This window comes from Gastrolobium bilobum, unplaced genomic scaffold (assembly GCF_033153095.1).
Source record: "Gastrolobium bilobum isolate Gb01-03AN ecotype WA unplaced genomic scaffold, APGP_CSIRO_Gbil_v1 utg109819, whole genome shotgun sequence".
Taxonomy (NCBI): domain Eukaryota; kingdom Viridiplantae; phylum Streptophyta; class Magnoliopsida; order Fabales; family Fabaceae; genus Gastrolobium; species Gastrolobium bilobum.
This window is the reverse complement of record NW_026896132.1, coordinates 522-14469: the sequence shown is the minus strand read 5'-3', so window position 1 is coordinate 14469 and position 13948 is coordinate 522. Positions and strand designations below refer to the sequence as shown.

General features: G+C 36.4%; 1 protein-coding gene across 1 annotated transcript; it reads left to right on the top strand.

Annotated features, from left to right (window-relative positions):
* The first annotated feature begins 1573 nt into the window (after window positions 1–1573).
* On the top strand, window positions 1574–6808 carry LOC133297939 (probable serine/threonine-protein kinase WNK4). Its single transcript, XM_061497171.1, has 7 exons — window positions 1574–2463; window positions 3632–3897; window positions 4150–4373; window positions 4462–4619; window positions 4708–5011; window positions 5238–5570; window positions 5887–6808. The coding sequence occupies exons 1-7, from the start codon at window positions 2380–2382 to the stop codon at window positions 6363–6365; spliced, it is 1848 nt and encodes a 615-aa protein (XP_061353155.1). The 5' UTR covers window positions 1574–2379; the 3' UTR covers window positions 6366–6808.
* Window positions 6809–13948: the final 7140 nt, after the last annotated feature.

Here is a 13948-nt window from a genome sequence, read left to right as displayed (position 1 = left end):
ATTAATTACACTTGATTTACTAATTAATTAAGATGGGCTATTATAATACCACTCAATCATCCAATCATTAACCATTACTTCCATAAAAGTAAGGGTGGAACAACAAGAGGGATGAACCTCCAAGATCCAAAGGTTTACCTTTATTGTTTCCAATCTAACTTTGTCCTTCACCCAGTTCCACAATCAAGCTTTCTTCTAGCTCACTTATCCTCACCAACCTTTCTTGGTATGACACTTGGTAATTCCTTCCAACCACCAACGTCACTAATCCTTGAAACAATTCAAGTACCCAAACCAAGCTCCATTGGCTCCCCTATGGCTTGATCATTCACAATTGGTCTACTTGCCTCAATCCTAGCAATCATATGAACACGATCAATCAAGGCTCAACAATGCAAGAAAATCCACACTTTCAAGCATAAGTTTCCAAGATTATTGAAACTAAATCAAATCACAAACTAACTTCACTTCTACCGTTTATTTACCATTCCTAACAACTTTTACAAAAGAATTTAGTCTCAATCTCTCTCTAACATACCCCACTATTCATGCATTTTCATAAGCTAAACCCTAACATACCCATTTCTACAAAACTTAATGAAAGTGGGATTTCTTACTATGGGTAGTCTTAGAATCGCCTAGGGAGTGGATTCCAAGTCTTGAATCAACCAATGAGCCACTCCAAGCTTCCTTCTCCAAGTTAGGGCGCCACTTTTCTCTCACTTTTTTCACTACACACTTGATTTCAAGAGAATCTAATCTATGGATTGTGTTTGGCTTGAGATTCTATGCAGTTTTGATCCAAGAACCAAGTAATTTGCTCAAGGAATGGAGAAGTTACAAGATGAGCTCCACAACAATGATTATCTCTCTCTTTCTCTCTATTTCCATCGAAGAAGAATGGGGTGGAAGTCTTGTGTTTCACAACTTAACATAGGTAAGTTATTTCTACCGGATAAAAGTTTATCTATCTAGTTAATTCCATTCTCTTCCAAACTTTATCCAAAGGTCTAGAATATTTTTACTTTTACTTTTATATTTTGTATACTTTTGCCTACACCCATTTTATCCCTTAATTTTCACTGACAACACTTTTTTTCTCAAAAGTGACCTTAATTCATTTAATTAGATATTTTACTTAATTCAACTCACTAATATATCCTAATTTACTTAATTACATATAATTTACTATTTAATTAGATTAGGAATATTATAGGTACTAAGATTTGGATAAACATCCGAAAAATATCAAATAAATTTTCGTATTTAAAAGATTATCCATACTATATAGGACCAATAAAACATGACAAAATGAAGAAAAAACAGTAGCCATAGGACAGAAAGTTGGCACTGGCAAATTCCAATCCCCAAAGTCAACCTTGTCATCCTTGACATCAACAAATACATGACACAATCACAAGCATTCTAATGTTGCCACCTCAGTTACAATGTGGTCCATACCAGCCCCACTGTCAGCAACAACTGATATGCATATGCACAAGTTTCAGTTTTACTCTCTAATCTTATTATATATACAAAGCTTGAGCCTTTAACAAATCCTCACCTCACCCACCTCCCTCTTCCCCATATAGCTACCTTCCAAAAGTTCTCTCTTTTATATTTTTTTTTTTAATGATCTCCCAAGCTTTTATTTCTGCTTCACTTTCTGCATGGGTTTTGTTCTTCAGCTGAGTTTGCCAAGTTCTGTTTTGTCTTGAACTTCTTCCACTGTTATCCACAAATGCTTATAACAAAGAGTGGCCACAGATTCTTCAAGTTCCGTGCACTAGTTCTCTCTCACAATTCCCTTTTCTACAGCAACAATCACTAACTCTTGTGCTTTGTGAATGCCCAAAACTGACCCTGCCCCAAAGCCACATGTGTCATATATGCCTGCATAATTCTTGGCATATAAAGGGCAGTGATAGGATCCTATCACTTTCATTGTAAACTTATCTTAAGTTTATTCCCTTCTTCTCATCTGTCTTGTCTTGTCAAATCTTGCAGTCTCCACTCTCTCTCTCTCTCTCTACTTTTTCTTTTCAAAAGGAACAAGGAAAAAAAAATAAAAATCAAATGGTTGCTAAGGACTATGATCACTTGACATGCGGGGTTGTTGTAAAGATGGGTAGGATAATGCAGAGTATTGATTACTCAAGGTTTTTCTGGCTATTTTTTTGGGGTCTTCTCCCACGTACACCACGAGGGAAAGCATCGGATTTAGGATTCTACAATCTTGGATAATAGCATAAACTGTTTCTCTTATTTTATTTTATTTTTTGTTCCTTTTCTACACTTTCTGCGCAAAAGTTGCAGTGCAAATTATAGTGTTTGAGGTTTAGGTGATTGGTAGTTGGAACATATAGTTAAGAATCCAACATGTATTCCAATAAAAAGAGCAAGGAGGATGGCATAGCTGAGCATCGTTACATGGAAACCGACCCAACTGGTCGATATGGTCGGGTATGTTCTATATTATAATTTTATGGCTTTGTTTTTTATTATTATTTCTGATGGCAATTTTTTTATTTTTTTTTAATTTGAATTGTTACTTTAAGGGGAAAAGGTTGTTTTTTTTTTTTTTTTTGAAAGGGGGGTATCATACTGTCATGGGCATGTTGTGTTAGAGGGGGAAACAATTTTTAACATTTTTTTTTGTGAATTTTGTGAGCAGACCAAACCATGTGAAACTGTGTTATTAGATTTAGTGAAATCCTAGCTATTTGGAAGAAAGAACTGATTCTAAAATTACAGGTGTAATCAAATGCAAAGTGATTTAGACATCTTGTCTATTAAGACTCATCTTTTTTCTACTTTTTAGCTTGTCTGCTCAAATTGGGGTTATGGTTAATGTCTCAATGTTCAAAGCAGAATTCTCTAAGTTGAACTTATATTACTCTGGAACAATCTGTTTTAATAGTGGGGAATTGTTGCAAATCAAGTTTGCATGTTCTGGCAACATATATTGATTGCTTTTACCGATTGAATGGTCAACCTGGCGTCATGCTTAATAAAATGTTGGTGTGAAGCCTTTAAGGGTCAGATAACCTTTCATGATATTTTTATGTGTGGTGTGAGACTACTTAGAATAGCAATGGTTGAGAACTTGTTTATCTGTTTTCTGCATATTTGTGTATAGTCAATATTCAAAGGATTGTGTTTGAATAGTGAAAAACAGGCTTATCTTAATAAATTTGATTTCTCTAACAAATTTGTCTGCTTAAATTACTAGGCTTGTTTTGCACTGATCCTTTTATACAGGCAGATGAAAATTAGTCTAAACCATGTGTTTGTAGATTTCAGACAAAAGGCATGGCTTGTCCAGGAGCAGCATCAATAATTTATGCCTTTATAGTCCTGTGGCATGCTTTATCTTCTTCTAGATGTTACCATGTTAGTTTAAAAAAAATTGTTGATCACTCACTTCCTTCACCATGGTTCAACATCATGCAAATGGATCAGAATTTTGAACAACTAATGCATATTAATGCTGCAGAAGATATTGAATTACCAAAAAGTGGATAAATGTGACTGCAATTGCTAAATATTTCAAATTTGAGGACATGGGAAATTAGGATGTCATGGCACAGTTGACTTAATGTGACAAAAGTTATGTGTTGTATGTGACTAGGTTGGAGATATTCTTGGAAAAGGGGCAATGAAGACAGTGTACAAAGCAATTGATGAGATCCTTGGAATAGAGGTAGCATGGAACCAGGTCAAACTCAATGAAGCACTTAGAACACCAGACGACTTGGAGCGGCTTTATTTAGAGGTTCATCTCCTCAGTACCCTCAAGCACCAATCCATCATACGATTCTATACCTCTTGGATTGATGTTGACAACAAGACCTTCAACTTCATTACAGAATTGTTCACTTCAGGGACACTCAGAGAGTAACTTCCTTTCTAACTATAATAAGTCCCATCTTGTAGTTCCTTTGAAATGGACTTACAACATCTTTATTGCTGTTAGAACTTTTAACCATTATTACCTAATGAATTCTTACTGGGGGGTCAGATAAACAATGAAAACATAATGATAAGCTCCTAGGATTGTTGACTATGCTTAAGTATTTATTGCATGCTTCATCTTTTTGACTGGTTTTATGCTTAATGAAATAATTGATAAGTTTGTGGCTTGTGCAGATACAGGAAGAAATATACGCACATTGGCATACAAGCAATAAAGAGTTGGGCTCGCCAAATCTTACAGGGTCTTGTTTATCTACATGAGCATGATCCTCCAGTAATTCATAGGGACCTCAAATGTGATAACATATTTATCAATGGCCATCTTGGACAAGTGAAAATTGGTGATCTTGGTCTAGCAGCAATTCTCCGCGGTTCCCAGCCAGCCCATAGTGTTATAGGTACTTATTTTTCTGCCAATGAGTGTTGCATTGCAGGTATTGAGCCACTCCAATCATTGTCTGTTAAATATATTCTCCTTTGTACTAGGCACCCCAGAGTTCATGGCACCAGAATTGTATGAGGAAGAATACAATGAACTTGTTGATGTGTACTCATTTGGCATGTGTGTTTTGGAAATGCTTACATCTGACTATCCATATAGTGAATGTGCAAACCCTGCACAGATATACAAGAAAGTGACATCGGTAAATTCAGATTCTGGTTTAAGGTTTAAAGATATAAGTAAAGATGGGATTTTAAATATAAGCATCTTTTTTGTCTTTTCATGTTCAGGGGAAGCTACCAGCAGCACTTTTCCAAATTGAAGACAAAGAAGCACAGAAGTTTATTGCCAAATGCCTAGTAGCTGCAGCAAACAGACCTTCAGCAAAAGCATTGTTGCAAGATCCATTTCTTGTGTCTGATGATGCATCATCCATGACAAAGATTGGAATTCAGAAGCCATTTTTAAATTACAGTGAGATGGAAAAACTTCAATTGAGTGATGATTTACCTAGGACTGCAATGTCAATAACTGGGAAGCTGAATCCGGAAGATGATACGATCTTTCTCAAAGTGCAAATTGCTGACAAGAATGGTATCTATTATTTTCTTGACTTTCAATCTCCTGTTTGGTTTGTTTTAAAGCTTTCTAAATACAAATTAATTGCAATTTCACCACAACATCTTTTACTTTTGTTTATTAAATGATTGGCTAAAGCTTATAAACCAGCAGTGAACTTTATCCTGGTGGTTAACTCATAGTTCAAGCCCACAGATTGGTGTAAGTAGCAATAAAACTTTTCTTCTTCCTTTTCCTGCAGGTCCTGGTAGGAATATATATTTTCCCTTTGACATTCTCACTGACACCCCCATTGATGTTGCAATGGAGATGGTAAAAGAATTGGAGATCACAGATTGGGAGCCTTTTGAAATTGCAAATATGATTGAAGGGGAGATATCTGTGCTGCTACCAAATAGGAGAAATAGTAACTGTTCAGACACCTGCCATACATTTAGTTATCAAGATAATGATGATGATGAAGGTCCTCATCATCATTTCCACTCTATCTCTTCTTGTTCATCTTCTCAAGAATCAATATCAGGTTTAATCAGTAGAGCTGATGACATATCAAATGAACATTATTGGCTCCAGGGTATTTCTTCTTTGCCCCTTCCCCCCCTACTGCAATAGCTAACTTTAAGGTCCTATTTCATTGATGTACTTAAATGATTGAGCTGTACACTAATTACCATAGAATAACAGTATCCAAGACTGTAGGCTTTGTGTTATGAAATCTTACATATAGTATTGCAGATAGAATCTCTCATTTAATGTTTGCCATGATATGTAAGTAGGTCCTCATTAAAATCTACTATAGTTTAGTTTACATTAATCATCTAGTGGGGGAGGGAAAATGTTATTTTAACTAATTTTAGTTGCTACATTAACCTTACAAACTACTATTGCAGATGATGTGCTTGATGATGGCAGTTCAAGATGCTCTTCACAGGGGACATATTCCAACTTGAATTTTTGTTCTATGGATGACCATGACTATAATGTGGCTTCTACAAGAAAAGATAAGTATCCTATCATAAAGAGTCACAAGTGTTCAAGGTTTTCCCCTGGTGAAGACTTGGTCACTTTGAACCAGTTCAAAGTTTTAGCTGGACCACAAGCACCTTCTACTAGTAAAAGGATGATAGACAATCGTAGACTAACAAGGAACAAGTCACTAATTGATATGAGGAGCCAATTACTACACCGATCACTAGTTGAGGAGGTAAACAGAAGAAGATTATTCAAGACAGTTGGAGCTGTGGAAAATATTGGATTTCAGACACCTTGTGATGTTACCAGCAAAAAGTCACAGCCAGGATGTGGTGCTTTAGATGTGAACACATCAAGAAGTGGCAAGGGAGAAAACTTTAGAGATAAAAAAAATTAAAAATAGCTGTCTTCTTGAGCATTGAAATTAAAGAGGAAAAAAAAATGCAAACCTTTTGTATCATGGATTAGAACAAATGAAAAGGTTGATGAGTAGTGTGCAGGACAAAAATAAATGCTTTTTTGGATATGATTCAACTCTTCTCAAGTAAGCTGGACCAGCATGAACGACAATGTGTGTGGTATCATGAATTTCTAGATGAAAGGATACGAGGTGCAGAAGGGATACCAGTATTAAGATCCATGATGCATGTGGTTTGTTTTACTAGCTGCTTTCTCATTTTAGAACATATACCGATTTGCATGCTTTTGAATATGATAATGTGTGCTATTTATTGTCAACAATGAGAGGTCATGTAAATAAACTCTTCGAAGTTAACACCATAAAGCATATGTGGAAATTGTTTGTGTGCATTGTTATGGTGGCATATATTTTTCTCCATACCAATCCATGATTGATGTATTGGATGTCACAATTACTGAATCTGGCTAAGCATCCAAACAAGAACTCAGGGTACACACGTGCCTAGTTTTTGTTGAGATATTCAAGTGTGATAATCCCACATTGGTTGGTAATGAGCTAAGTGAAGAGTATATAAGTGAAAGGACCAATGAACTCAATGCCTTAAGGTTTTGGGTTGAGACATGGTGTCAGATCCACTTGCTACGGTTGGTGTAGCCTTTAGCTCATTGGTGGTGGCCCTTCGCCACGGGTTTCCCCTGGACCCGCCTGACATTGATATCAGAGCCGGGTTGGGCTCGAGCTAGCTTGGTGATTGGCTAGGAGGCGAGTTGAGTACTTTACGCTTCGGGTACTCGGTTGAGGGGGAACATACCAAGGGTGGATTTCACACTTAAGGGGGAGATTGTTAGATATTCAAGTAAGATGAGTCCCACATTGGTTGGTAATGAGTTAAGTGAAGAGTATATAAGTGAAAGGACCCATGAACTCAATGCCTCCACTTGCTACGGTTGGTGTAGCCTTAGTTCATTGGTGTTGTCCCTCGCCACGGGCTTCCCCTACACCCGCCTCACAGTTTTCCTAAGTAGAGTTGCCAATTTTCTAGTTGCACTCATTTCACCCTAGAAGTTATGGCAATTACCTGAAAAGCCCATAAAATTTCAATGTAAAATAGCATTCAAGTTTGACCATTTTGGTCTATTCCAATTTACTTATGGTAAAATGAGATTTATAATAATGGAACCCATTTATGACTAGAGAATCCTTATCATAAAAATAAAATTAATTTGTATATGAAGTTTTCAATCTCTGATTCACGTGCTTACATTTACTTTCAATTTTGTTTCTGTTAGTGTTATAACACCGTAATAACATAGATGAAAAATATAATATTTTTATAACTTATATGTGATACTCATTTTTAATTCAATTATTACAATTTAGTTATTGTAGCTCTAACAGATGGTTTTATAATGTTAATAAACAACAAGGACCAAATTGAAAACATTTTTTTATAAGAATTAAATAAAAAAATGAGGGTAACATGAAAGCACTCCAGAAAATACATTGGTCATGAAGTTCAGTAATATTGGATCTCAAGTAGAATAATACTGATTCCAAGTCTTTCTGTAACGTGTAAGCTTTATGTGAACATATTTTACATTGATAAGGTTGCGGATGACTGGAAATTTTTCTGTGCTGATAGTCATAAACTTGTCCCACAGGACTACAAATTGAGGTGGGTTGAGGCTATCTAGAATCTGCATTTTCTGTCTTCACTAGATTTGTGAAAGAAACATGACCTGAGAAGATTTGTATATGTAAAGAGACTGATCAACTTTTACCAAAAGAAAATATATTAAAGAGACTGATCAACTGTGAAATTATGGGTAGGTTTCCCCTAGAACATTATGTCTAGTTGGCTAGGTGGACTTTTTCCTCAAGCCTAATGTGGTCCTTCCTTCCCTTTGATTATCTCTACCAGCCTGTTTGTGATGATTTTGTGGTCCTCATGATATGCTGAATTTTTCTTCTTTTTCCTTTACTTAAACACTTGCTATTTGCATACAGTCTTTATACATCAAGCAATATCTCCAGAATTTACTGTTCCACTGTTCTCTCCGTTGGCAGTTTGGCACTGATTTAGATGACAAAGCTTGTGAATACAATGAATTTGGCCAGAACTTTTAAAATGCATTTTCAGGACATCCAAATTATTTTACTAATTTTAGGTATAGCATAAATGTACTAACTTCAACTATTAGAAAATAATATAAACCATTAAAAAGACCCTCATCCAACACCTTAAGGTTTTGGGTTGAAGTGGTTCTTTACATGGTATCAAAGCTTCAGTGACCACAAGTTCACGAGTTCGATCCTCACCGCCCTCCACTTGTGGAATTAAATAAGCATAAGGTAAACCAAAAATTGGGCCTATGCAATAATCCACGCTTCAAGCCCAAAGGGCTCTTGCGTGAGAGGGCGTGTTAGAGAATAATATAAACCATTAAAAAAATCTTCACCCAACACCTAAAGGTTTTGGGTTGAAGTGGTTCTTTACATCAACTATTATAACTATTATAGAGATTTATAAGTAATTTTGTCAGATTCTTATAAGTAATTATAGATTGGCGGACAGTATGTCTTAGAAAGGAATGGAGAAAAGCTATAAGTATGGTGGAGGGTTAGACCCGCTGTTATTCCTATGTTCCAGATGGTCCTTTTTTAGTCATTTTCCCCTTCATTTCCCCCACTTCTTCTTATCCCTTTCTTTTTTACTTTTATTTATTTATATATACATATATTTTTATTTCATTTTATTTTATTTTATTATTTTATTTGTGTATTTTTATTTATTTATTCATTTATTTATTTATTTTTTATTTTTTATTTTTTTTTACTTTTTTTCAACCGTTTTGTATCTTTCATGTGGGTTCATCTACCACCAACCCCAATTAATTTGGGATAAATGTGTTGTTGATGTTGATGTTGATGTTGTCTTAGTATCGAATTATATGGCTATTTTGGCACCTTTGACCTTTATGATAATATGATATTATTATCCATCAATTTGTGATGAATGAGTTGTCATGTAGATGCAAATATTGTATATTCATCCTTATTTACTGCTTCCAACCTCAAATGTTGTCATCAACATGTTAACTTCATGACCACATATTATTTTTCATAGTATTTATAATGACCCTAACTGATAAATCTTAGTTAGAGATTTAATTTAAGGATTTAAATGCCATAATTAGATTCAGTGAGCGATTTCGAGTATTTTGACTGTAATCATGACTATGTGATGAACAGTGCGTTCTGCCGGAGAATTTACAGTTTTGTGAATTAACCGGTAGAGCTTAAAATGAGCAAAATAATTTTAGGAACATAATTTGAAAATTCTGATGACAAATATGAGTTCAGAACGAAAAATTGTATAGTCTGGCACTTTCCGTGAAAATCTCGTGAATAGTGTTTCTACCGGGTATTTTGTACTGCTGTTTAAGCAACCGGTAGAGTCCAGAAATAAATAATTGATGAAATAAGAATAAGAAAGTCCAATATATGCCAAGCAAGTCAATATAGGCCCAAGAAAATGATAAGTTTATAAGTTTTAAGTTTCGTAAGTAAAGGAAGTACAATTAGTGATGCACAGTGCATTTCGTCAAAAACGGTGCAAAAACCATACTGTGAATTATGAATATTGTTCCTTAGGAAATAAAAATTAATGTAAATGATTTTAGGAAATAAAAAATATGTTTGTAGCTTTGAGTTAGTTCCGGGTCAATTTAAGTTAAAATACGCGATAAAAAAACATCCGATGAAAATGGCCACATGTGCCTATATAGCCTTGTCACTTAAATGAAACACTATTCATTTCAGATTTTCTTCTTCTCTCTCTTGCATGGCCGAGCTGCACATGGAGGGGAAGGGGCTAGGGTTTCAAATTTTCCTTCTTTGATTTCTTCATCATCCATCCACCAAATCCAATGACCCACCACATGAAATTGATTGGAAACCACTCAATGAATCCATTCCACCTATCCATTTGAGCTATAGTTGAGTGTGTGAAGAGTTATTCCTCCTCTCATTTTCGAGTTACTATTCATTGGAGGAGAAAAAGTGAGTTTTTGGATGGAGCTTGGCTTGGAGATTGCTCTCTAGGCTTTGTACAAGTGTTTAGAGGTAAGAAACCTCTATTTCCATGATATTATTTTGATGATTTAAGTTATGAAATTGATGAGCATATTTTGTTGGGAAATAATTGATGTTAGAATGTGAAATTTATGATGGATTATTGTTGTTTAGGAAGTTATAGTGTTGAGTAAGCATCCACATGTGATATAAAAATTTAAAAGTCCTATTGCATATTCCTCCTAGGTTTCGGCCATCATGGAGTGAGTAGGAGTTATTGTGGAAAAAATTATATTATGTATTGTGAAGGTATAGTGTGTTGGAAATGAGTGAAAATGGATGAGTTAGTAAGAATGCCTAAGTAAAAAGGACTTGGTGTCTAAACTCAAAATAGGAATTTAGTGGAAGCATTCCTAGGTGTTTGCAAGTTGTAATGAAGTAACGAAAATGCATTGTAAAAGAGAAGGATCTTTGGAAATTCCCCTTGTAGGATTCGACCTATAGGGTATTTAGGGATATATTTTGTACATTTTATTTTAAATAAAATGTGTTGTAATAAATTGTATAAAGGTGATGAGTTTTGAAGAAAAATAGCATGATTTATGTTGAAAATTCCTAAGGGAATGGTTGATTAAATTAAAGAACACCAACAGTTATAAAGAGGTCTAGACTTGTGTATTGGCATAGGATTGGCAAAAATGCAAAGAAAGGAAAATAAGCGATAAAATGTATGCTTATGAAATAATTATGGTATTGCATCATTTTATTGATGCATTGTAAATTATTCTCTAGGTGTGCCTAGGGATTGAGAAGGATCGGAAATCTCTTGAAGCGATAAAAGTAACTTGTTCCACAAGTAAGCGTATTGGTAAAGCTTCAAGAGGTAAGCTCTATGTTTAAGGAGTCTTTTCCTGCTTGAGTGCTCCACCATGGTTAGTGAACTATGGTTGGACTGTATGACTGTGATTTAGATGCTTTGTATAGATGCATTCATATAGAGTTATTTGATAACATGATATGTTTTGCTCTGATATGACTTCTGTAATATGATTTCTGTAACAATCTCTGGCCATTGATTGTATAGTACCCGGACGTCCGCTTTGGGGTCCTCCCTCGGGACTGATGGTGTACTCCTCTGATATGTCTGGTTCCGCTTTGGGGTCCTCCCTCGGGAACACGTGCGTTGATTTCCGCTTGGGGTCCTCCCTTGGGAATGACGGCGCACATCTCTGATATGATATGGATATATGCTCGGTTCTGTTATGATATCTGTTATATGTTGTATTTGTATACTCTGTATCTGAATTTCATGCAGGAGTGAGCCAGGGGTATGGAGAATTCTCTATAAACCTGGAGCTTATTGAGATTTGTAATCTCACCCCTCTTTGGGGACACATTTTCAGGGGCCCAGATTTCCGGTGAGTCCTCACTAGGCAGGGACACGACACGTGGCTGAGGCAGTTGACAGACCGGATTTTGAGTGGCTGTAGGCTACTACCTTTTTGGAGTGTTTGATGTATTCTAGTATTTTCGCATTTGATGGATCATGATATTGATCCTTTATTTTGTATATGGCCTGTATATGTTTTGTACATGTCTATCAGTTTGATGCATGTACATTTGAGTATTCAGGAACGTTATATGATCATGTAGTATTCAGATAGGTTTATGTTTTGATGGCATGCTGTTAGATTTAGTGGCACGGAGCCATGTTATGCATGCGCCCATGTATGGGTATTTGATTATATTTGGATATCTGGTATTTCTGAATTGATATGTTGTATAAACTGTTTATCAGGAAATGCTTCTGAGTGGGATTGGAAAATCCCCAGTTGTCCGATTTATAGAGGAAACTCTGCCCGATTTTCGTTTACGCCGAGTAAGAATTAAGTTAGAAAAAGAAAAAGTTAGCTCATATTTTTGTAAGTTAAGTCTTCCGCTGTTTCTGTTTGTATCATATGTATGTTAATTGAACCGGCTCGAGACGGGGATGTTACATTTATGGTATCAGAGCAGTTTCTCTAGGAGAGCCTGTGAAATATTGCATGAACTGTTCGGGTTGTTATGTTCTTGAGTTTTTCTTGGAATACTATGATATGCATGTCTGATCACCGAGTGTGAGCGTAGCTAACTCATTCCTTTGTGTGAAATATGCAGAATTATGGTTCGCCCAAGAAGGACTTCTGATCCTCCTATTGACCCGACCGATCCAATATTGGCAGATTTGGCAAGACCCCGACTTAACCCGCGGGGAAATACTTCACAGCCAGATCCAATGATAATGGCCTTAACTGAGATGCAACAAAATATGGCTGCAGCTAGGCAGCGAGAGCTAGAAGTGATGATGAAAGCAAATCAAGATCTGTTAGAGGCTAATAGGTTGGCCAATCAAGAAATGATGGCAGCAAGCAGAATGGCGAATATTGAAATGATGAGATTACTCTTGGTTGAGGTGAGGGCGGGTGGGCAAGGTCCACAGCCACAGCCTTTGCAACAGCCACAGCCTGAGCCACAACCACAACAGCCTGTTCCTCTTCCTCATAATCCCATTGTTGTGGAGGGTGAAGGAAATAATGATGTGAATGAAGAATCTAGTCACAGGGGTGGTGTGGCACAACCAGCCACTAATAGAGAGCAAAGAGAAAGAATGCTAAATGCCTTCCGAAAACATGCACCACCAAATTATAAAGGAGGCATTGATCCTATTGTTGCAATTCAGTGGTTAGAAGAATTGGATCGCATTTTTACTGTCATGGAGTGTGATGATCAGCAGAAATTGTTGTATGCTTCTTATATGTTGCAGAATGATGCAGCTGATTGGTGGAGAAATACCCGTCTGCCCTTGGAATGTCAGGGTTATGCTATTACCTGGCCTTTATTTGAAAGGCAATTCTTGCTGAAATACTTTCCGGCTGAAGCCCGGATAAGGAAGAAGGGTGAATTTGAAGAACTAAAGCAGGGTCAGATGTCTATTGATGAATACTTGAATAAGTTCAATAAGCTGGCCAAATACTCTCATTTCCAGAGAGCTCCACCTACAGAGGATGACTTGATTTTTAAATTTCATAGAGGATTACATGATAACATCTCTGAAAAACTTGCAGGTGACTCATTTGATACTTTTGCTGCACTTGTTAAAAAGTGTAAAAATATTCAAGAATATTACAGAAGGAAGCATAAGGACCAATCTGCTCCTAATTCTGGTCCTAAAAACACTTCTGGGAATTCTAAAGGAAAAGGGTTGCAGGTTAGACAGTCTGATGGTAAGTTCAAAAAGGCGGGAAATGTGGCCAACCTGGGCATTTTATTAGGGACTGCCCCTTTAATGGGGGACAGGTTTCTACTATTCAGGCCACTCCGGCTCCTATTGTGGTTGAGGAACCATCTCTACCTCTCCCACCTCCAGTTGCCCGAGTATATGCAGTGACTCAGCAAGAGGCTGAGAGGTCAGCTAGTTTGGTGCGAGGTATGATTTCTATTCATGA

Excerpts from the sequence above, each read along its gene's own strand:
- LOC133297939 (XM_061497171.1), top strand. The coding sequence starts at position 2,380 with ATGTATTCCAATAAAAAGAGCAAGGAGGATGGCATAGCTGAGCATCGT. Across the intron at positions 2,464-3,631 it reads CAACTGGTCGATATGGTCGG|GTTGGAGATATTCTTGGAAA; the intron begins GTATGTTCTATA and ends GTATGTGACTAG. Across the intron at positions 5,571-5,886 it reads TGAACATTATTGGCTCCAGG|ATGATGTGCTTGATGATGGC; the intron begins GTATTTCTTCTT and ends CTACTATTGCAG.